Source organism: Taudactylus pleione, unplaced genomic scaffold, assembly GCF_031769625.1.
Source record: "Taudactylus pleione unplaced genomic scaffold, aTauple2 ptg000296l, whole genome shotgun sequence".
Classification (NCBI taxonomy): Eukaryota; Metazoa; Chordata; class Amphibia; order Anura; family Myobatrachidae; genus Taudactylus; species Taudactylus pleione.
Window position 1 is genome coordinate 2,644,992 of NW_028284698.1, and position 23,131 is coordinate 2,668,122.

The window sequence follows — 23,131 nt, forward strand, 5'->3', positions numbered from 1 at the left end:
CCGCGAGGGGACAACAAACTTGTGTAAGTGGGGACAAAGTACTTCTGTAGCTGGCTGTCATGGGTAGGAACTGCACTTCCACCCTCACTCACGTCACTTCCAGGTCCCTAGCACGAAGGGGAAATACAGCCTACCTTAGCTTAAGGTAAGTATGAGCTTTATATATTTTATTTTTAGTGCAAGCGGCTTACTGGGGCATTACTACTGGGGGCATTGCTCGGGGGGGGACATTACTACTGGGGCATTATTCGTGGGGGGGAGGTATAACTACAGGGGACATTACTCGGAGGGGGAGGCATTATACTGGGGCATTATTCGTGGGGGGGAGGCATTACTACAGGGGGCATTACTCAGGGGGGAGGCATTACTCGGGGGGAGGCAATAATACTGGGGCATTATTCGTGGGGGGAGGCATTACTACAGGGGGCATTACTCAGGGGGGAGGCATTACTACTGGGGCATTATTCATGGGGGGGAGGCATTACTACAGGGGACATTACTCGGGGGGAGGCATTACTACTGGGGCATTACTCTGGGAGGGGGAGGCATTATTACTGGGGAGGGGGCATTACTCAGAGGGGGATACATTGCTACTGGGGCATTACTCTGGGAGGGGGGAGGCATTACTACTGGGGGCATTACTGGGGGGGCATTATAACTGGGGAGGGGGCATTACTCGGGGGGTAGGCATTACTACTGGGGGCATTAATCAAGGGAGATTACTATTGGGGGCTCTACTACAGAGGGAGCATTAGTATTGGGGGCACTAATAGAGGGGCATTACTACTGGGGGAATTACTATTGGGGCACAACTACAAGGGTATTACTACTGGGGGATTTATACAGGGGGTGTTACTATTGGGCACATGCAGGAGGCATTACTACTGGGGGGCATTACTATTTGGGGCACAACTACAGGGGTATTACTACTGGGGCATTTATACAGAGGGCATTATTATAGGGGGCACTACTACTGGGAGCATTGCATAGGAGGCACTACTACTGGGTGCACTGCATATGGAGCACTACCACTGTGGGTACTAACACTACTGGGGGCTCTGCATAAGGTCCCCATTGTGCATACCCCCAGTTTGTCACATTTAATAGGGGCCCCCACATCTTTGTTGCCCAGGGGCCCCCAAAGACCTTAATCTGGCCCTGCTGTCTACACTGAATTTTCTTTCCCATATTCAGGGGCATTTCTATAATGGGTGCAGGGTTTGCGGGGCACATGGGCCCCTGAGTCCAGGGGGGCCCACACTGCTCAGTCTGCACCCATATTTTTAATACTTACCTCCGGAGTCCCACGTCAGAGCCGGTGTCAGCGCGGTCAAAATTGCCTAGAAAATGGCTGCCGCGGCCATTTTCCTGGCGTTTTGCACATGTACAGTAGGAAAAACACTGGGAAAATGGCCGTTGCGCCATATTTCTGGTGACCTGCGCATGCCCTGTAGACTCTGGACACACTCTAATGCCCAGAGTCTACCGGTGCGGCACTGCGCTCAGTGCACTGCCAGCCGCCGAAAAGAGAGGTGGGGGTCCCGGACAGAAACTGCACACGGGCCACCTCCTCGATTGAAACGCCCCTGCCCATATTAGCTATATTATATTGGTAAGATTTAAAGGTTCTAACCTTCGAAAGAGAGAAAGTGGAATAATTGCTCATACCAACCAAACAGCTTCTGTCATTTTATAGACTGTACTAGATAAATGATAGCTACAAGCAGATTGGTTGATATGGGAAACTTCTGTTTATCTCTCTCGAAGGTTTCATACATCTCTCCTGTAGTGTGTACTTTGCACTAATTTAAGTGCTATTAGAATGTTTCCTTAACATTAGTTTTTCAAGATTTTCTGGTACAGAGATAATAGGTAATGTCTTCAAGTCTTGTACATTGGTAGTATACTATGTGTTCTTGATGTTATGTTTCTGCACTAAATATATAATATGAATATATGATAAAAAGTCAGCAGGTAGCCGGTAAAAGCTGAAACATCATGTGTAAAAATAAATAGCAAAACAGGCAGTAGTAGATAACTGAATGGATAGACGAGCATGTACAGTATCAGGAGAGAGGAACAGAAAAGAGGTAGCGGGAATACTGGGAACGTATAATATCATTGTCTGTATCTTGTCCAGTTTTCGTATGTACATAAAGATGGCAGCCCTATATAAAGTATGTTTCAACCTATTCAGGAAAATATCCAATTGTTTCAGCTTTTAACCTTTAAAACTTTTAAATACAAGACTGTTGTACATGTATCAAAGCGGTCTTACTGTAAAGCTGGGTACACACTAAGGGGCAAATGAAATTAGCCGTGGGATTTACCCCGCGGCTAATTGCCGCGCTGGACCTATTCAATTAGCGGGGATTCCTTGTGCGGAGTCCCTGCTGTCGGACTTTTAGCTCGCACCTCATGCAGGTGCGAGGTAAAATCCGTGTCCAAACGACCAAACTGACCTTGCGCGCGAGGAAAGAACACTATCCACAGTTTACGCGGAATCAGTGTGTTTCCGCGCGCAAGTCCCGATTTTAAGGCGCAGGAAAAAAGCTATTTAATTGAATAGCTTTTCCCCACGCTGCGGGGATTTAGGCCGGTAATTAGTCGCGGGGGAAATCCCGTGGCTAATTGAATCTGCCCCTAAGTGATATATCGTTCCGATGCGGATCGGAACGATATATCAGCCACATTGCTCAGTGTGTACAAGTGACTGCGCACTGCTGTACATCATGCATGCACAGCAGATTTGAAGATCCGGCGGCCGACACGATGCTTCTGGATGCGGCGGGGGAACGATACATCGGGTGATCGTACACCAGATCGTGCAGTGTATACAGACTACCCCGAAATATCGTGCCATCACTGGGTACACACATCGTCTAGTGTTTAACCCAGCTTTACTTTTAGAATGATATAAAAAACTACACAGTTACCTGTTTTCTTTTGTTTCCATCATGTATATCTGCCAGTACACTTCTCTCCTTATCCGCATGTTTCCTGCCCTCTCTTCCTCTTCCATCCCTCTTCTGTCCTTCCATCTCCGCCAGCCTTGGCTCATAGTCCTGCAATCTTCTGCGTTCCAGTTCCCTCTTCTGATGCTGTCAGCATGGCAAAATGGAGAGATACAATCATACACAGAAACTGCTGCCGTTATATAAATACATCCACATATACTGTATGAGGAACTGAGAGTATCAAAATGCTCCCAGAGTCCCAATATACTTGTGTCAATATATAATATTTATTACACGTTGTGTGCTATGCTAAGTAAGAGTTTGTTTTGTAGTGTCAAGTGGGTCTGTTTATTCCCTTCAAGTGTAAAACATACTGCAGGAAAACGTCACTTGATAATGTCTAACACAGAGACCTGATCACAGAGCATCTGTACTAAAGTCACTAGGAGAAGGGTAGTGCCACGTGCAGTTTGTAGAAAGGGGTATTTTATAATGTGTTACAGTAGATGTAGAGGCATATTTATTGAAATACTAAGGATACCTGGGACGTATGTATTGGGGAACCACAGCAGTTATCTCCACAGCAGGTCCCCTGATTGCAATCACAAAAGCAGCCGCCATAGGTTTCTATGAGGCCTGCTAAAACACAGAGTATACCAAAGACATCCTGGAGTTTGACCTGGTAGCTAACTCCATTTTCAGATGGTATTAGCCACTGTAGCCTATGCGCTACATTACATTAAGTTACCATGAGAGGGAACCATAGGAGAGTAGTAGCAGGGCCTGGTCCTGAACATGGAAGTAATGTGATCACATTAGCGACTACTCTACTACGTACACATTGCAAGGATGGATCCCCTGACTCTACGTGTGTTTTTTTTTTTTTATATATATATATATATATATATATATATATATACATAACGGCAATGGTTCTACTTCTAGGGACCAAGTCCTGCTAACTAATAAATATGCCTCAGTTATGGTTCTTCACATTTACAGGAATAAAGCCTTATCTAGAAAACACTTTAGGTCTCTGACATTCTAGATCAGTGATTCCCAACCTCGGTCCCCAAAGCACACTAACGGTCCTGGTTTTAGTGATATCCATGATTGTGCACAGAAGGTTAAATCAAAATAACTGAGGCACTAATTAAGTCACTTGTGCTCAAGTATGGCTATCCCTAAAACCTGGACTGTTAGTGTGCCTTGTGGACCGTGGTTGGGAACCCCTGTTCTAGATAAAAAAAAGTTCCATGGCTAGTTATTCAAGAGAATAATAAGTACTGCAGATTTCAGAGATTTGTTGTTCAATTTTAACCTTCTCCTAAAGCTGGGCATACACGGCCAGATAAAATGCCTGTCAGACCGACAGACATTTTATCTGGCCAGCTGCCAGCCGCAGATGTCGCCAGCATACACTGTGAGATTTCTCTCACAATGTATTCGGCAGACATCCGCACTCCGCCCCCGGGGGAGGAGACATTTCCCTGTTCCTTCCGTAGGAAGGAACACAGGAAATGTCTGGCTGTCGGCCGCGGCTGGGCATACACTGCCCGATGCGGCCGACAGTTTACCGGGAAATATCGCATCGGACGGGCATGCTGGACAATCCGGCATGTCCGACCGAGCAATAATTAACCCTCGGTCGCCCCCCCACACGCTACAATTATCGGGGCAATCCGCCGATATCAGGCGGATCGCCCCGATAATTGTAGCGTGTATGGCCAGCATAAGGAATATTGCTAATTATTATTATTATTATTATTATTATTAATAATAATAAATATTATTTTTATCATTATTTTTTTTAATCATACAGAAAGCAACTGCTATTAAATTAGGTCAGCAAAATATACTGTAATATGTTGTGCTTTTATAACTATAAAACATAAAATAACTGAATTCACAGCGTATGTATTTAAGTTAAACAATGTGAAGTTTGATCTGTTTTAGTTTTCTTCTGCTTTAGAATGTTGGGCAGCACTATCACGCAATATGGTGCTTATTTGGGAACAGGTTTAGGGAAGAATTTAATTAGCCGCAAAAATGTGATAACTTTTTGCACGCAATGTTTTCACACCATTCGCATGCAAATTTTCCTTATTGTGTCTATGTGTCCCTGTTTTTTGTGCAATCCAAATCCAAAAGTCATGATGTGGCATTCGTGTGATACTGTTTCCTGGTTTTACCCGTGATAAGTTTAAGTGAAAATGGGGACATTTGCCTGTATCACTGCAAAGTGATATAGAATTACAATATAGAAGTGTATTTGTGGCCCTAATAAAAGTTTTGGGGTTCTTAAATTGTGTCAGATGACTGTTTTATGCATATTTCTAAAACAGTCAAAGATAAAAAAAAAGCAAGGTTTTTTTTGCAAAATAAATGTTGGAGATGCATAAAAGTGCCTATAAGTATATATTTGTGTCATTTAAAGAATTTTTTTTTTAAAAACTTAAAAATATGCCTCTAATACCAACCTGCAATCGTAAAAACACCTGTCCCATTCATACATAACCCCCATATACCTGTCCCACATCAATTAACCCATTTTCCTGCATTTTTTCACCCCAAAAATGATTTGTCATTATTGGCCAAATTAAGCTAATTAAAAAATATATTTTTTGTCTAATTAGTCATTAAGAAGGGTGTCCCAGTAGTTCTGAACCAAGTCCTGGTATTTTTACCTTGAAATAGGGCTTTCCCCCAACTTCCACCTGCTCAGGAAGTGGTGAAAACTAATTCATGAAAACTGCGTGTCACAATTCGCACCTGTGAAAACCGCGCATAATAGGATTATGCAATATGTATATATTTGCATGTTTTTTGCGAAAAAGCGGCTTATCACGTTCACTGAATTCCCCCCTTAGTCTGGTAAGTGGTTCTCTATTAACAACAATATACTAAAGAGAAAGTAAAACATCTGAAACCTACTTAAGATACTAAAAATAGTGCTATTTATCGCAATAGTTATCTTTCATTGTTTTTAACTTTCCATAACATAGAAAAAAAACCCCTGAAACTATTTAAATATACTCTGCAGCTTAGCTTTCTATTGTCTTACAACTTTGGCTTTACGTTTTAAACTATATTTTAAATCGATGTATTACTTTATTCAAAAGTATATCTGGATCTACTTATTTGTCATAAGATCTTAAGGTGCCCACACACATACCGATCTGCACACGATCCCACGATGTGTGCGATTTCCCCTGAACTCTCCCCCGGCAGCGCCCCGGCAGCTCCTACACACGATTTGGAGTAAAAAGCATAAGATCTATTCTGCTTCTGAACTTTTTTTTTTTTTTTCCCAGTGCATTTTGTCCCAGATTGTCAGATCTGCCCTACTGCACGGCAGATCTGACGATGCGATGTGCGACCAGCGGGGACGCGCATCGCATCGTGATCGTGAGTTAGGACTCACGATTTCCTCACGATTTGGCCATATTTTACACGATCTGTCGTCACGATTCGTCGGAATCGGCCAGATTGTGTAAAATATCGCTATGTGTGTGGGCACCTTTAGTTTCAGAGTTCAGACTACTGGGCTGCGGCCCCTTGTCTTTACATGGGGTCTAAACGAACACCCTCCTCACAACCACTCACACACCTAGAAGAGGTCAGACTAGATAAACCTGTGTTTCTGGGGGAAGGTAGTCAGCATCCCGGCTCCAGTATCCCAACAGCCAGCATTCTGAAGATAAGTATCAGGGGTTAGAGGAGGGTTAGGTTTAGGGTTTAGGCACTAGGGGAGGGTTAGGGTTAGCCACTAAGAGGGGAGGGTTAGATTTAGGGTGCGGGGAGGTGGTGGATAAGTTTAGGCACTAGGGGGGGAGGTTGGGTTCAGGCACCAGGGAGGGTTAGGGAAAGGGGTAAGGGTTAGCATTAGGGTACTTAGGTAATAATGTCAGGATTCTGACTGTTGGGATGCCGCTGTCTGTATTCTGACCGGCGGCATCCTGACCGCCGGGATCCCACACCCAACCCGTTTCTGGGTGAGTTTTTTCCACTGTATATATTATTATTAATAATATTGTTATTTATGACATTCAGTATTTTGCCATTTTAAAAGGTTTACAATTCTATGATAGAGGCATGTGACCTTATCACAATTGTAATGTATGCTATTTCCATGAGACCATTTAAAAACTGGCACTGTATGGGCCTACAAAAGATCAAACTGTTTGTATGTCCCCAATGCCCAATTCTAGGAGGCTTTTTGGCAGAACTTTAGTTGTATTTTACAGGTCCTGCTTTGTTGTTGTCCTACTGTATCATAGGTGACAAATCAGCTGTTTGTGCATTCAGTACAAAGGGGAAAGACGCTCAATTCCTACATCCTCCAGCTTTTTCCTCTGTTCCTTCTGCTGCTCGATGCGTTTCTGGCGCTCTGCCAGGAGCTGCTTTTTGTACTTCTCCTGGTCTTTGAGCTTCTGTAATTGCTCTTGTCTCTGAGGATCTGATCTGTTCTTGTTTTCCTGCTGCAATCGCAAGAACTCACGACGGAGAGTCGATTCACCAGGAAGATTAACAATGGAGCTTAAAAAATAAAAAATAAAAAGAAGTAAGATAATGGAAGTTTAGTTTCTTGCAAAGATTTAACCTCCCAACAAATGAGAACTCTGCAAGCTTAGCAAAACTTGTCAACTACAGGGCACAAGACTCCACGTGACACAAAATCCGTACAGAAACATTAGAAAAATACAGTTATTATGTAAATTTATCCAGTCACAAAAGCAAACATTGAACTTTCTTGCTGAATATTCCCATACAAATCCTGGCCCTTAGATACCAGTTATGTGGGTAAATAAGTTGAAAGTGCTTTGACCCACAGGGAGACTAACGCTGTTGCCTTTTGGACAATATATATAGATAATTAATTGCTGTGGCTATTTTGCACATTTTAATTTTATTTTATCATCAGTAGTTTTTCTTGAATGTTTTTTTTCAAAATGAAGCTGTACAGAAAGTAAAAGGGGAAGGGATTACAATATAAGTTTAGAGGTTGGGGATACTCAGAGTCTGTTAGTCTTGGGTATGGCGATGCCTGTATTGCTGACTTGATACAATACTGCTTTGCCTATTATCTTTTTTTAACTTAGTAAATGTTCCATTTGACAGTTGTTGTAATGGTCAAGCACAGTGTCTTGCAAAAGTATACACCCACCTTCACATATTTCATGTTTTATTGCCTCACAACCTAGAATTAAATGGAGTGCTTGAAGGTGTGCATCATTTCATTCACAGAACATGCCTACAACTGTGAAGTTGTGGTTTTTTTATATTGTGAATCAAGCAACATTTAGGACAACATAACAGAACGCTTCAGTGTGCATAACTATTCACCCCCCTAAAGTCAGTACTTTGTCGAGCCACCTTTTGTGGCAATTACAGCTGCAAGTCGCTTCGGATAAGTCTCTATGAGCTTGCCACATCTTGCCACATCTTGCCCCTGGGATGTTTGCCCATTCCTCAAGGCAAAACTGCTCCAGCTCCTTCATGTTGGGTGGTTTCCACTTGTGAACAGCAATCTTCAAGTCTGACCACAGATTCTCAATTGGATTGAGACCTGGGCTTTGACTAGTCCATTACAACACATTTAAATGTTTCCCCTTAAACCACTGGAGTGTTGATTAGCAGTATGCTTCAGGTCATTGTCCTGCTGGAAAATGAACCTCCGTCCCAGTCTCAAATCACAGGCAGGTTTTGCTTAAGAATAGCCCTGTATTTAGCACCATCCATCTTTCCCTTTACTCAAGTCAGTTTCCCAGTCCCTGCTGCTGAAAAACATCCCCACAGCATGATGCTTCCACCACCATGTTTCACTGTGGGGATGGTGTTCTTGGGGTGATGGGATGTGTTGGATTTGCGCCAGACATAGCGTTTTCCTTGGTGGCCGAAAAGTAAAATTTTATTCTCATCTGACCAGAGCACCTTCCTCCATACATTTGGGGAGTCGCCCACATGCCTTTTTGCAAACTCAAATTGTGTCTTCTTATTTTTATCACTGTGTAATGGCTTTTTTCTGGCCAATCTTCCATAAAGCCCAGCTCTATAGAGTGTACGGCTTATTGTGGTCACATGCACAGATACACCAGTCTCTGCTGTGGAACTCTGCAGCTCCTTCAGGGTTACCTTTGGTCTCTGTGCTGCCTCTCTGATTAATGCCTTTCTTGCCTGGTCTGTGAATTTTGGTGGGCAGACGTCTCTTGGCAGGTTTGTTGTGGTACCATGTTCTTTCCATTTGATGATGATGGATTTGATGGTGCTCCGGGGGAATATCAAAGATTTGGATATTTTTTTAAAACCCAACCCAGAATTATACTTCTCAACAACTTTGTCCCTGACTTGTTTGGAGAGCTCCTTGGTCTTCATGGTGTGATGCCTCTTGCTTAGTGGTGTTGCAGCCTCTGGGGCCTATCAGAAAAGGTGTGTTTATACTGACAGATCATGTGATACTTAGATTTCACACAGGTGGACTTAATTTCACTAATTATGTGACTTCTGAAAGTAAATGGTTGCACCAGAACTTTTGAGGGGCTTCAGAGCAATGGGGGTGATTACATATGCACATCCAATTTTCTGAATTGTATTTATAAAGATTCTTTTTTATATATATATATATATATATATATATATCATTTCACTTCACCAAATTAGACTATTTTGTGCCAATCCATCACTTAAAGTTCAGATTAAAATAAATAAATTATAGGTTGTAATGTAATAAAAAAGGTAAAAAGCCAAGAGGGGTGAATACTTTTGCAACGTACTGTATACAAAAGTGTAGACAAAACATTGCATTTCTTAAAGTCTAGCTAGTACCACTAACTACTTACGTTTTTCCACACATTAAGCAGCATAGAAAGGGGATTAATATACTTCAACTTAACATGGTTAGAACATACTGATCCAGTGTTTAGCAAATGTAGCTTGAAATTCCTACTTACTTTTAAACTAACGTTATTATACATGGGAGCTTACCACGCGTCATGGGGTTGTTTAACCATCTATACCTTACATGGAGAATAAATAGCAAAGCTTCTGTAGCGGGAGGAACTGGTGGAGATACTTATTAGGGGTCAGCTCTGTTGCTAGGATTGTCAATCAATATTTTAAATGAAAGTTTGCAAACATTTCCAGTAAAGAGTAACAATACAGATTCTTCAGCTAGAGAAAAAAAGCATTACTGGGACTGTCTGTATGTATGGAGAACCTGATGATACATAGGCAAACGCAGGGGGGTTTCCGTCTGCCTGGAAACCCCCCTCCCAAGCCCACAATAGAAATAGTAATGTAAAAGCACGCGAACGCTAGAATAAGCATGAGAGGACATAAGCACCCTGTTTTTTATTGTGCTAATACTGGTTAGAACTGGTTTAGGGTTGCAGTCTCATTATAGGTTAAGTTAATGGATCAGTCAGTACTGACAGCCTATCAGGGACCTGTTTGGGCGGGCTCTGTTTAGGAATATTAGGGTGCTGGGAGGAGTCAGCTTCCTCTTTTCCAGTTGTGATCTCCTCTGGATAAGTACCTCAGTACCTCAGTGTCATAATACTTATCAATTATTCTTGCCACTGTTTGTTTTTACCTTCATTTACTATCCCATATATTCTGCCTCTTCTATCTTGCATCTCCTCTATTATTTTCATCCCACCCGTGTATCTCCCCCCCCTTACGCTCCTCACCTCCCTCTGCCTGCTCTTTCCCCTCTACATTTATTGATACCCCGCCTCCTGTGCCCCATCCGTTATGACGCGTCCGCGCCATAATGCTCCCCCCCAGCGGCTGGTCGATGCAGTCAGGCCGCCGCCTCTCCTTACTGTGTCATCCAGGGCGCCGGTGGTGACCGCTTACAGCACGGGCCCCGGCATCCTCGCGCCTTCACCGTCGGGCCTCCAGGTTTGGCTGGCCCGTGGTGGGGGCCCATCTCCAAGAGCCTCTCAGTCTCCGGGTCACCGCGGCTCCCGCCGTTGGCCCCGCCCAGCAAACAGCGGTGGCCATTTTAAGTGTGCAGAGCCTTCAGGGCCCTGCGTTAATGGCCGCCGGCAGTCAGGAAGCGGCGAAGGTGGGGTCGCTGACCCCAGTCCCTGGCCCCACCCTCTTAATAAATCAGGCGCTTGCTGACCCCCAGCGCCTGCGCAGCCCTTCATCACGGCCCTGCACTGCCTTAGGGGCAGGGAGGGTGGGGCTCTACACCCCTATTCAGATACAATCCCCCTCTGGCAATTCTGTGTTCTCCAGCCCGGCTGGGCTGCAGGCTTCCCCTATAAGGCGCGGTGCTGCTGCGGATGGACATCGCAGTGTCTCCGCTCGCAGCACCCCTGTTACGCCGCAGTTATTGTTACCTGTCACGGCACCATTGCTGCGGGTGCCCAGTGTTACTGTTTGTGGTCCCGCGCAGCATAACTTGCCTGTGTACAGCCCTGCATTAGGAACGCAATGGTCCCCTTATTTTGGCCATGGCTTCGGGCAGCAGCCGCTCCCACCCGCCACTCCGGCGTTCACGCTACACTACTTTGACCCGCAGTTGTCTCAGGCGTCGGGTCATTTCGTGCAGCAGGCGGTGCCGCCCTATGCGGGCCAACACTTATACCGCTCCTACGTGGTTCCGCCTTCAGCATCCAGTTTCCCACCAGGCGCCAGGCTACTTTTTGCAGCAGGATCCCATCCCGCAACCCCCTCTGCCAGCGGCCCCTCCAACGATTAGGCCACCCACCCCGCCCCGCTTGAGCCACGTGCAAACACTGGCTTCCCCGCCCGCATTGGACCCACCTCAAGCCCCCGCAGCGGCTTCTGTTTCTGATTTGAACGGTTCTAACGGTGTTGTTCCTAGTTCACAGGGTCCATCGACTCCGGCCGTTCTGGCTCCAGATGCTGTGACCACAGTGGATGTCCAGGCGTCGTCAAATCCAAACGCGGTGGGCGCACCGCGCAATGCGAGTCAAGATGCAGCTTCCGCCGTGGGGCCCGCTACCCCGTCGACTTCTGGAGCAGGTGAGACAACATTGCATCAAAGCACCGTTGATTTGTCACACTCGGAGGATTCGTCCGACTCATCCAGTTCAGTTGAGAAACCGCGTAAGCTAGTGCGCTATTTCAACAATTGAAAGGAAAGCGTAAGAGCCCGAGTAGAGCCCGTAGTTCAGCTGGGAGCTCGGTTCCGGATGCGACGGGCGATGTGGTGCACTGCTCTAACACTGCCATTTTAAGAGGCGTTAGATCGAAAGTTAGGGAGCGTATTAGGAAAGGCAAGTACGTCAACATGTTTTCTATTACGCATGACGCCAAAAAAGCTTTGGATCTAGCTAAAGCTGGGGGGGGCAGCGACCGAGGAAACTCGCTGCAGCTACGCAAATTGGCTTTGTGGGATGTACATTTTTGTGGCTTGTTATACTGAAACTAGGCCTGCCGAGTTTTTGAACATCCTTAAGTATTTACACCTGGTTCATAGCATGCAGTTGTCCGCTAGGCATAACGTTTGGCGTCAATATGACGAGGTTATCCGTAAGAAGCAGGATGGCCAAAAAATTCTTAGCTTCGGTTATAAGGACGTGGAGGTTTGGCTTGAGGTCACCCAGCAAAACAAACCCACCACTGAGACACCAGTTGGCTGTAAACAGCCCTTTGTTGCCCGTCCGGGTTTCAACACGGCAGGAAAGTGTAAATGCTTCGCATTTAATAATGGACAGTGTAGCAGAGGCGCCAGCTGCCATTTTAACCATGCCTGTCTGTCATGTGGAGGTAGTCACACAGTTAAGGAGTGCAAGCGTACAGGTGGGCAAGCAGCTGGGCAAGGCGAGCAACGTAGTGCTAAATAGAGCCTTTTCACCAGTGCAAATAGATGTTCTTGAGCTGTGGTTGGGCCGCTATGCGCTTAGGGCGGAAGCGGCCTTTTTGTTGCAGGGTTTTCGGGAGGGTTTTCGTTTGCCAATAGTTAGGCCAGTTTTTGTGTTAGCAAAAAGGAACCTTAAATCGGCCAGGGATTACCCTGATATTGTGAGGGACAAAGTGATGGCGGAGGTGGATTTGGGCCCCATGGCCGGCCCTTTCCCGTCTCCTCCCTTAGCGGATTTGTGCATATCTCCTTTGGGCATTGTTCCCAAGAAGGAAGTAGGTAAATTTCGGTTGATCCAGCACCTGTCCTATCCGGATGGAGGGTCAGTTAACGATGCGCTGGATCCAAACGATTGCAGCGTTGCTTACCAATCTTTTGAGGACGCCATCCGGATAGTGCAGGAGTTTGGTAGGGGAGCGCTATTGGCGAAAATAGACATAGCGTTTGCTTTCAGGTTACTTCCATTGCACCCCGAGTCTTTTAAGTTCATGGGTTTTAAGTTTGACGGTTCATATTTCGTTGATAAATGTTTGCCAATGGGTTGCTCCATTTCCTGTTCCTTTTTCGAGTGTTTTAGCTCATTCTTGCAATGGTGCATTCCAGCGGGTTCGGGAAAAACTGGGATAGCCCATTATTTAGATGATTTTTTATTAGTTGGTCCAGCTGATAGCGACGTTTGCAGCGAGCTGCTTTTATCAGTGCAGGCTCTTTTTCGCGTTATGGGCGTTCCCATTGCGGTGAAGAAGACAGAAGGGCCTACCACAGTTTTGTCCTATTTAGGTATCGAGATGGATACCGTGATGGGTTTATGTCAATTGCCCCACGATAAAGTCGCTAAGATGCAGGAGCCTCTCTGCAAAGAAGATTTCATTGAAGCAGTTGCAGTCATTACTCTGCCTGCTTAATTTCTCTTGCCGGATGATCCCTATGGGTAGGATATTCTGTCGTAGGTTGGAGAGGGCCACGGCGGGCGTTAAAAAGGCGCACCATTTAATTTGTTTGACTAGGGAGCTTAAGGAGGACGTGCGTTTGTGGTGCGCCTTTTTGTGGGATTTCAACGGGGTGAGGATTTGGTTACCCGAAACGGTGGCCAACTCTGAACTCCAGCTTTATACGGATGTGTCTGGTGCTTGCGGTTTTGGGGCCTTTTTCGAGGGGCAATGGTGCGCTGAAGCATGGCCGAAAAGCTGGCATGACGCCGGTTTTACAACCAATATGCTCCTTTAGGAGCTTTTCCCAATTGTGGTGGCAGTAGAGATTTGGGCTGCACAGCTTAGTAATCGTAGCATAAGTTTCTGGTGCGACAACTTGGGAGTGGTTCAGGCCATTAGCAACCAGAGGGTCATCTGTCCTCAGGCTCTCAGTTTACTTAGGCGTTTGATACTTTTATGTCTAAGGGGGAGCATTGAATTCAGGGCCAGGGACGTCCCGGGTGTTGAAAACGAGATAGCGGATGCTTTATCTCGTTTTCAGTGGTCTAGGTTTAGGTCATTAGTGCCCACAGCCAGCGTTCATGGCTTACCTTGTCCTACTGATGTCTGGTAGATCATCGGGCCGGCATCGATGGACTCGCCTTGAGAGCTTTGGCACCGAGCACCTTAAGGTCCTATACGGCCGCGTGGGATTCGTGGCTGGCCTTATTAGCTGAAGTAGATCGGGGTAAGACCACTGAGGACAACATGTTACAGTTCGTTTGGTCGTGGCATGAGCGGGGCCGGTCTAAGGCGGCAATGTCCGGTGCCTTAGCTGACATTTCGTATTTTTCACGCTTGCGCGGCTTGGTAGACCCAACCAAGTCGTTTATTCTTGCCAAAGCATTGAAAGGTTGGGCTAGAGAGCAGGCGGGCCCAGGTGACTCTCGGAGGCCGGTCGACACCGGTTTATTGAAGAATCTCCTGGTGGCAGTGGCAGGTGTAGTCCTAGGCCAGTATGAAGCGGGGTTGTTCAGTTTAGCTTTCGTTTTGGCATTTTTCGGGGCAATGCGGGTAGGCGAGCTGGCGGCTGCTAGCAAGAAGTCAACGAGCACGGGGATTCTTTTGGATAATCTGATGGTTAAATCAGATTTGATCTTGCTCAAAGTTCAGAGATCAAAAACCGACCAATTAGGTAGGGGGCATTGGTTGTCGATCCCTGCGCATCCGGACCCGAGCATATGCGCCGTAAGCATAGCTAAGCGTTACAATCTCCAGCGTCCGCAGGGCAGTTTGCAATGGCTAATTCACGAGGACCTTTCACCTCTGACGCGTTTTCAATTCTCTGCAATTTTTAAACGGTGTTTGATAGCACTTGATTTGCCAGTAGAGCATTATGGCACACACTCATTTAGGATTGGCGTGGCTATTTGTGCAGCAGCAGCGGGTTCTTCCAGTGACGCAATCAAATGGTTGGGTCGTTGGAGGTCTTCCGCTTATAAAGGTTACGTTAGAGGCGACATGCTGCCTAATTAGATAGCGCTTCATGCGAGTTTGTTTTTTTGGGAAACCCAGTGCCTTAAACTACCCGCCGCTAGGGGGGGTTGGAGTTCTTTTCAGCTTTTGCCCTCAATTGAGGTTTTGGTGTTGTTCACCTCCATCTGGGTCACTCAAACAACTCAGTTTTTCCACGCCCTCGTTGTTGGTTACTTTATCTTGGATATATGCACTAATGTTCCTTTAATAATTTTCCCCTTACAGGTTGTGGTAGGGTATTCGATAGGGTGTGGATTGTGGGGCATTCATACGTGTATTGGGCATGCAGACACCCCCTTGCTCACGATAGCCCCGGTAATGTGCAATGGATTGGGGTGCAAGGTTTTAGATGGAGGGGCGGGTTGTCTCTTCTTTGGGATTCAGAGAAGAAATGGGGTGCCCCGGATTGCTTGATCATCCATCTAGGCGGCAATGATTTGGGCACGTGTAAAGGTGTTGAGATCATCATTGCCATGAAAAGGGATTTTCAAACAATAGTTGAGCGTTGGCCGCAGGTGCAGTTAGTGTGGTCGGAAGTTATTCCACGTAGGTTCTGGAGAGGGGAGCAAGGTGGCGCGGCTTTAGATAGGGTGAGGAGAAAACTGAATGCCACAGTGTCTCGTTATGTAGCAGGTCTGGGAGGGCGTGTCATCAAACACCCCCGTATCCGTTTTGAAGAGGTTGACTTCTATAGACCGGATGGAGTGCATTTGGCAGGAGAAGGTTTGGTTTTGTTTGTCTCAGCTCTTTTGTCTGGTATTGGTGGCAGTTAGTGGTCCTATTAGCTGGTGGCGGTACGTTGTCAGTGGACCCCGTTTTTGTCGGAAAGCAGTGCTCCTCGGCTGCTCAATTTAGTGCAGCTGAACTTGGCTAGCATCCCCCCTTTGAGAGAGGCGAGTCGGTCACTGCCTTAGGGGAGGACCAGGTCTCCATCTTATGGAGGGATCAAGACTGTGCTAGGTTAAGGGGGGATGGTACTACTCAAGACAGCTCACATTTGGTGGTGGATTCTCCACCTCCTTCTTAGTAATACACTCTCATATGGGCTGTAGCCGAGTTAGCACTGCTTTTTTGCCACCATGCTCGATTATACAATTCAATTTCTGATCCGATTTTAATAAATTTGGCTGTGACCTCTTTTTTGCAAATCTATATCGTTGTCAGTGTCGTTATTTTAGTTGAGTAAGTTTAAGTTAAGTATGGTAGAATAATAAAACTATGGGTGACTTAAAGCACGCAAATGCTAGAATAAGCATGAGAGGACATAAGCACCCTGTTTTTTATTGTGCTAATACTGGTTAGAACTGGCTTAGGGTTGCAGTCTCATTATAGGTTAAGTTAATGGATCAGTCAGCACTGACAGCCTATCAGGGACCTGTTTGGGCGGGCTCTGTTTAGGAATATTAGGGTGCTGGGAGGAGTCAGCTTCCTCTTTTCCAGTTGTGATCCCATCCGCCCACCCTACAATTATTGAATTGGCTTGGGCCGATGTTGTTCGTTGGAATGTTGTTTTCTATGTTTTTTCTTCCAACAGGGGAGGCGCAGCTGGCGGAAAGCAGTGCTCCTCGGCAGCTCAATTTAGTGCAGCTGAACTTGGCTAGTATCCCCCCTTTGAGAGAGGCGAGTCGGTCACTGCCTTAGGGGAGGACCAGGTCTCCATCTTATGGAGGGATCAGCACTGTGCTAGATTAAGGGGGGATGGTACTGCTCAAGACAGCTCACATTTGGAGGTGGATTCTCCACCTCCTTCTTAGTAATACACTCTCATATGGGCTGTAGCCGAGTTAGCACTGCTTTTTCGCCACCATGCTCGATTATACAATTCAATTTCTGATCCGATTTTAATAAATTTGTCTGTGACCTCTTTTTTGCAAATCTATATCGTTGTCAGTGTCGTTATTTTAGTTGAGTAAGTTTAAGTTAAGTATGGTAGAATAATAAAACTATGGGTGACTTATAGAATTTTACTAGTGCTGAATGTTCTTCTCAGTATCACAAATGAAATAATTAGTATCACCTGTGGATCTTTTAACATGTATCAGTCAGTAACAAATAACCTGTGCACCAACTAGGTGATCTGGAAAACATTCACTGTTAGGGATGTGCTGCTATAGAGCCCAATATGTACATACAGTCAGGTGCATAAATATTGGGACATTGACAGAATTTTCATATTTTGGCCTCTATTCACCACCACAATGGCTTTGAAATGAAACAAACAAAATGTGCTTTAACTGCAGACTTTCAGAGTTAATTTGAGGGTAATTACATCCAAATCAGGTGAACGGTGTAGGAATTACAACGGTTTCTATATGTGCCTCCCACTTTTTAAGGGGCCAAAAGTAATGGGACAAACTAAACAATCCTTTAATCTAACTTTCACTTTTTAATACTTTGTTGCAAATCCTTTGCAGGCAATTACAGTCTGAAGTCTGGAACGCATAGACATCACCAGACGCTGGGTTTCATCCCTGGTGATGCTTTGCCAGGCCTCTACTGCAAATGTGTTCAGTTCCTGCTTGTTCTTGGGGCATTTTCCCTTCAGTTTTGTCTTCATCAAGTGAAATGCATGCTCAATCGGATTCAGGTCAGGGGATTGACTTGGCCATTGCATAACATTCCACTTTTTAGCCTTAGAAAACTCTTTGGTTGCTTTTGCAGTATGCTTCGGGTCATTGTCCATCTGCACTGAGAAGCGCCGTCCAATGAGTTCTAAAGCATTTGACTGAATATGAGCATATAATATTGCCCGAAACACTTCAGAATTCATTCTGCTGCTTTTGTCAGCAGTCACATCATCAATAAATACAAGGGAACCAGTTCCATTGGCAGCCATACATGCCCACGCCATGACACTACCACCACCATGCTTCACTGATGAGGTGGTATGTTTTGGATCATGAGCAGTTCCTTTCTTTCTCCATACTCTTCTCTTCCCATCACTCTGGTACAAGTTGATCTTTGTCTCATAGGATGTTGTTCCAGAACTGTAATGGCTTTTTTAGATGTTGTTTGGCAAACTCTAATCTGGTCTTCCTATTTTTGTGACTCACAAATGTTTTACATCTTGTGGTGAACCCTCTATATTCACTCTTGTGAAGTCTTCTCTTGATTGTTGACTTTGACACATATACACCTACCTCCTGGAGAGTGTTCTTGATTTGGCCAACTGTAGTGAAGGGGTTTTTCTTCACCAGGGAAATAATTCTTCTGTCATCCACCACAGTTGTTTTCCGTGGTCTTCCGGGTCTTTTGGTGTTGCTGAGCTCTCCGGTGTGTTCTTTCTTTTTAAGAATGTTCCAAACAGTTGATTTGGCCACACCTAATGTTTTTGCTATCTCTCTGATGGGTTTGTTTTGATTTTTCAGCCTAATGATGGCTTGCTTCACTGATAGTGACAGCTCTTTGGATCTCATCTTGAGAGTCGACAGCAACTGATTCCAAATGCAAATGTCACACCTAGAATCAACTCCAGACCTTTTACCTGCTTAATTGATAATGAAATAAAGAGGGAATAGCCCACACCTGTCCATGAAATAGCTTTTGAGTTGATAGTCCCATTACTTTTGGCCCCTTAAAAAGTGGGAGGCACATATAGAAAACATTGTAATTCCTACACCGTTCACCTGATTTGGATGTAATTACCCTCAAATTAAATCTGAAAGTCTGCAGTTAAAGCACAACTTGTTTGTTTCATTTCAAAATGTGGTGGTGAATAGAGGCCAAAATATGAAAATTCTGTCAATGTCCCAATATTTATGCACCTGACTGTATATGTCCAGGGCAGTGCTAGGTTACTCTGCTGCTCCCCCAGACTCCCGGACTTGCTCTAATACTCTGGAATGGGGCCCACATCTAAAATAAAAACATTCAGCTCAGGCAGGATGGCCCTACTGCCGCATCTAATGGCTTACTGTTATTGCTGGTCCTCTATATGCTGGAATTATGACACACAATACACTTTGTGTGACAAATATTAAAGCTGGTTAAGTACTAATTCTACCCTCTTCATGGACTGGCCACACTCGCTTTAAAATCAAGCATTTGGAAACCCCCCTCTAGAAATCCTGCGTATGCCACTGTGATAAAACTCCCTAATTAACTTAATTTGCTTTATTATTATTATAATTTATTTATATATATGGCGCCACAAGTGTTCCGTAGCGCCTTACACAGTACACAAACAAATGTATTTTGCATTTTAGCTTATTATACTGGTAGTGCAGAGTATGCTTGTGTACTAATTAGCTGCACAGATACACTTATAGACTCTTGCTTTTGATGAAAGGAAGTGTGTAGGGGCAAGAAGAGTATATTATACGAATGGTAAAAGGGTGAACCTTGCGTGTCATCTGCATAGAAATGATGATTTTGGAGAAATAAATCTTACACAATAATTAACAGTAGCATTGTAGCTTTATCACAGGGAACTTGCAGATTCATTACCACAAAGTAATGTACTTACATATGCATATGGACATGTGTAAGTACATATCTGTGGCTGATAGCTGCAGAACAGAGAATCTCTTTTTCACTTCTTATTCATATTCAGCTGAGCCCATGGACTGGGAAGATCCATATTTTGATATTTTTGCATGACCAGCAATTTTATTCTGTAATACTTTTCTCTTCTCAGGTTACTTCCGAGTTTGGGGAATTCTGCAATAGACCTAAAGGAAATCTTGGACTATACTGTAGAATCTTTATTTATGTCTTCATTTCATTGCAAATGTCCTCTTTAAATACACTGAGGAGTGTCCATTTTGGAATGTCATCTAGCTGTCCCTGGTAGTGTATAATGTAACTCTAGTCTGGACTTGGAGTTTCATACTTTGGACTTGATTCAATTCAGCGCGATGCTGAATAGCCCCGGGAGGGAGCTCCCAGAGCTATTCAATTCAGCACACTGTTTGGTCTGACAGTTGCCAGTTAACGAGAATGCCGGTTCTCACGATTTAACCTGGGTGTTTGGAGAGTGCAAGAAGAAATCCTTTTGTCGGACCAAACAGCTATTAATTGAATATCTCCAGGAGCTCCCTCTCGGGGCTAAGTTGAATCGAGCCCTTTGACACTAAGGTGGTCTATTTACTAAGCAGTGTTAGGAGACAGAGTGAAAAGGGATAAGGTGCCAGCCAATCAGCTCCCAACTGTCATCTCACAGGCTGTGTAAAAAAATAAGTTGGGAGCTGATTGGCTGGCACCTTATTACTTTTCACTTTGTCTCCTAACACTGCTTAGTAAATAGGGGTCCATATCCTCAGCTTGCTTCCAGTCAGGTGATTTAAAATATTGTTGTACCTGCATGGCCAGTGTTTTGTTTATTTAATGGCATAGCCAGGATTGGGATTCCAGTTGATAGTACAGAAAATTAAAAAGTTCCATTTTGATTTATTGTGATTTTATGTCAGCCATTCCACATATCAGGTTTTGCTCATCCTTCTATTTAACTTTTGTAAGCTGAAGTGGGATTGTTTTCCTGTATGTAAGTTATTGAGCTGCTACCATTGTATGTTGATTCACAATAATTACTGTTTTTGGGACTTAGAGACTATTAGGGGTATTCAATATGGAGCGAAAACTCAGTTTCTGCGATGTTTTCGCTCGGATGACGTAATTTTTCGACACTTTTACACCGTTTTCAATTTGAAAACTTTTCGCCGGTGCGAAAAGTATATTGCATTCGACACTGCGAAAAAGTATCACCAAGGAAGGGGTGGCGAAAAAAAGTGCAGAATTGGGGTTTTGGGGTGCAACATTTTGGAAACCACCCTGCAACCTTCAGACAGTCCCCCAAAGGTAAACTGTGTCAAAAAAATTTAAAAAAATACCTCAGAAGACTCCAAAAAAAGCACTTTCATTTTGGGGGCGAAAAAAAAAATTGGGGGATACAAAGTTAAAAACTAGTGAACTACAATCTAGGGGGTCCCCAATTATGCCCCAGGTATTTTTTTCATTGCAGGTGTTTGCGGCAGGTGAATTTTTCACGTTTTTTAAAACTTCAATTTAGCAACTTTTAAATATGCTCACCCCCATTTTCAAATATCCAAAATTTGCTGGGACTACTTAATTTCTGCAAAAAAACTTCTAAATACTATTCTTCACCACCTTCCGAAATCCCCAAAATAGCAGCTATTGAGCCCATTTAAAGACCCCAAAAACCTTCAGCAGGGTTAATCGGGGGTATACAGAGTGATCCCCCATTTCAGAGCATCTTTTTGGAGGTGTTAGGATAATTTCCCCAAAAATCAGCAAAGTTTTCGCTGATTTCACATTCGCCGGGTGCCGTTTTCGACTACTTCATATTGAATACAGGTATAATCGGGGGCGCGCGCGATACTTTTTTCGCCGGCAAAAGCTCCAATGTGCGGCGAAAACTTCGACATGCATAGACGACGAAGTTTACATTTCATATTGAATACCCCTCTATGTTTTGAATTGGGTGCCTTGTTTTCTCTGTTTGAGTTTCTTTCGGGGCTAAAGTTGCTTGTGGTATTATTTAATATTTCAGGGAACACCTTTTAAAATGATTTTCTTAGGAGAGACCTGGTCTGACTCATAGTTAGTAGGTCAAGGACTAGGGCTTCATTTTGTTGCTGTGCTAGGGGACCGCTGCTAGCATGACTTTACCAGCTTAACCACTTGTTGGACTCTTCACCTGCAAGTGATCTTTCTTTTCAGGTGGTGGTGTCGGTGTTCTGCAGTACGTTTTGTCAATACTGAGTTTGGAGCTTCATAGCATCACACATATGATGGGATGCATCCATTAGTGTTGTACTAAAGCTGATCTTGTCCAATACCTTCACCCTCACCATTCAGCAAAACCAAGCCAGTTCTATTAATGGTTGCCCCTTCCACTAAGACAAGCTGTTTTTATAGGTCCCAATAGTTCATCCTCATGCTAAACCGCTTCACTATTCACATTGTTTATATAGCAGTTTATTATTCATTTCTCATGTTAATAAACTTTGTTCTTGGCCACTAACTCTGTATCATCTTTACTGTGATTGAATGAACAGTGAATGTATAGTTTAAAATGCCCCCCCTCCTACAGTCGTAGTCCTGTAATAGCACAATATGTATAAAAAGGTGGCAATGATGCATGATGGAAGAAAAGGTCTAGGATGTGGAAGGGAATGGGGCTGGAGAATGCATCACTGAGGAGATGGGACAGCTGAGAACTTGGATGAAGAGATAGAAATGTATGGTGCATTTGGGGAAAATATGCCTTGAAATAGCTTTGGTTTGAATAAATCTCTAATGCTAGGTACACACCAGAACAATTTCACTCATGATCCGACCAACTTTTTGATTTTCACAGTAATGAAACGATTTTTAGTACATTTAATTTCTAGTGTACACTAGTGATTTATCGTTCCGATCCTATTATCTCTCCTAAGGTCTTCACAAAGGTTACGCTTTTACATTTTCTATGAGCAGAAATGTTACATTGCATTGCGAAAAGCAATAGCAATCAACAGTATCATAGAAAATGGTTTGAAACCGCACGTTCAAGTGTATGTACAATCAAAAACTTGTGACTTACAGAAGTAAATCGCACAATACTATAAAGAATCCTATACAGACAGCTGTGAGTATTTGCAATCAGAAGCCCAAACTTCAGAGGAAACAATACAATAAAAAACACACCAGCACAGGAATATACATGTTAGCCCAGGGAGAGAGTCAACCAGCTAATGGTACAGTATACAGGATATTTAACTTATAAGTGGATAAAGGGGTCTTGCGCTCTGGCCATAAATAGAAATGTGGGAATGGTACTGCCCAGGGCCGGATTAACCAAAGGTGGTACAGATGGTTTAAAGCCTCTCACCGCCAGCCGAAGGTTTTAATTTTCTTTATTTTAAGCAATTCTACCCTCCTCTGGCAGA

At 44.3% G+C, this 23,131-nt stretch overlaps 1 protein-coding gene across 1 annotated transcript in view; it reads right to left on the reverse strand.

Annotated features, from left to right (window-relative positions):
* NRK (Nik related kinase) overlaps nucleotides 1-23,131 on the reverse strand; it is a 297,272-nt gene that overhangs the window by 147,835 nt on the left and 126,306 nt on the right. Inside the window, exons 12-13 of the mRNA XM_088482879.1 lie at nucleotides 7,295-7,496; nucleotides 2,937-3,101 (exon numbers count right to left, since the gene is read on the reverse strand). Of these exons, the coding sequence (XP_088339005.1) occupies nucleotides 2,937-3,101; nucleotides 7,295-7,496 (367 nt within the window). The remainder of the gene's footprint in view (nucleotides 1-2,936; nucleotides 3,102-7,294; nucleotides 7,497-23,131) is intronic.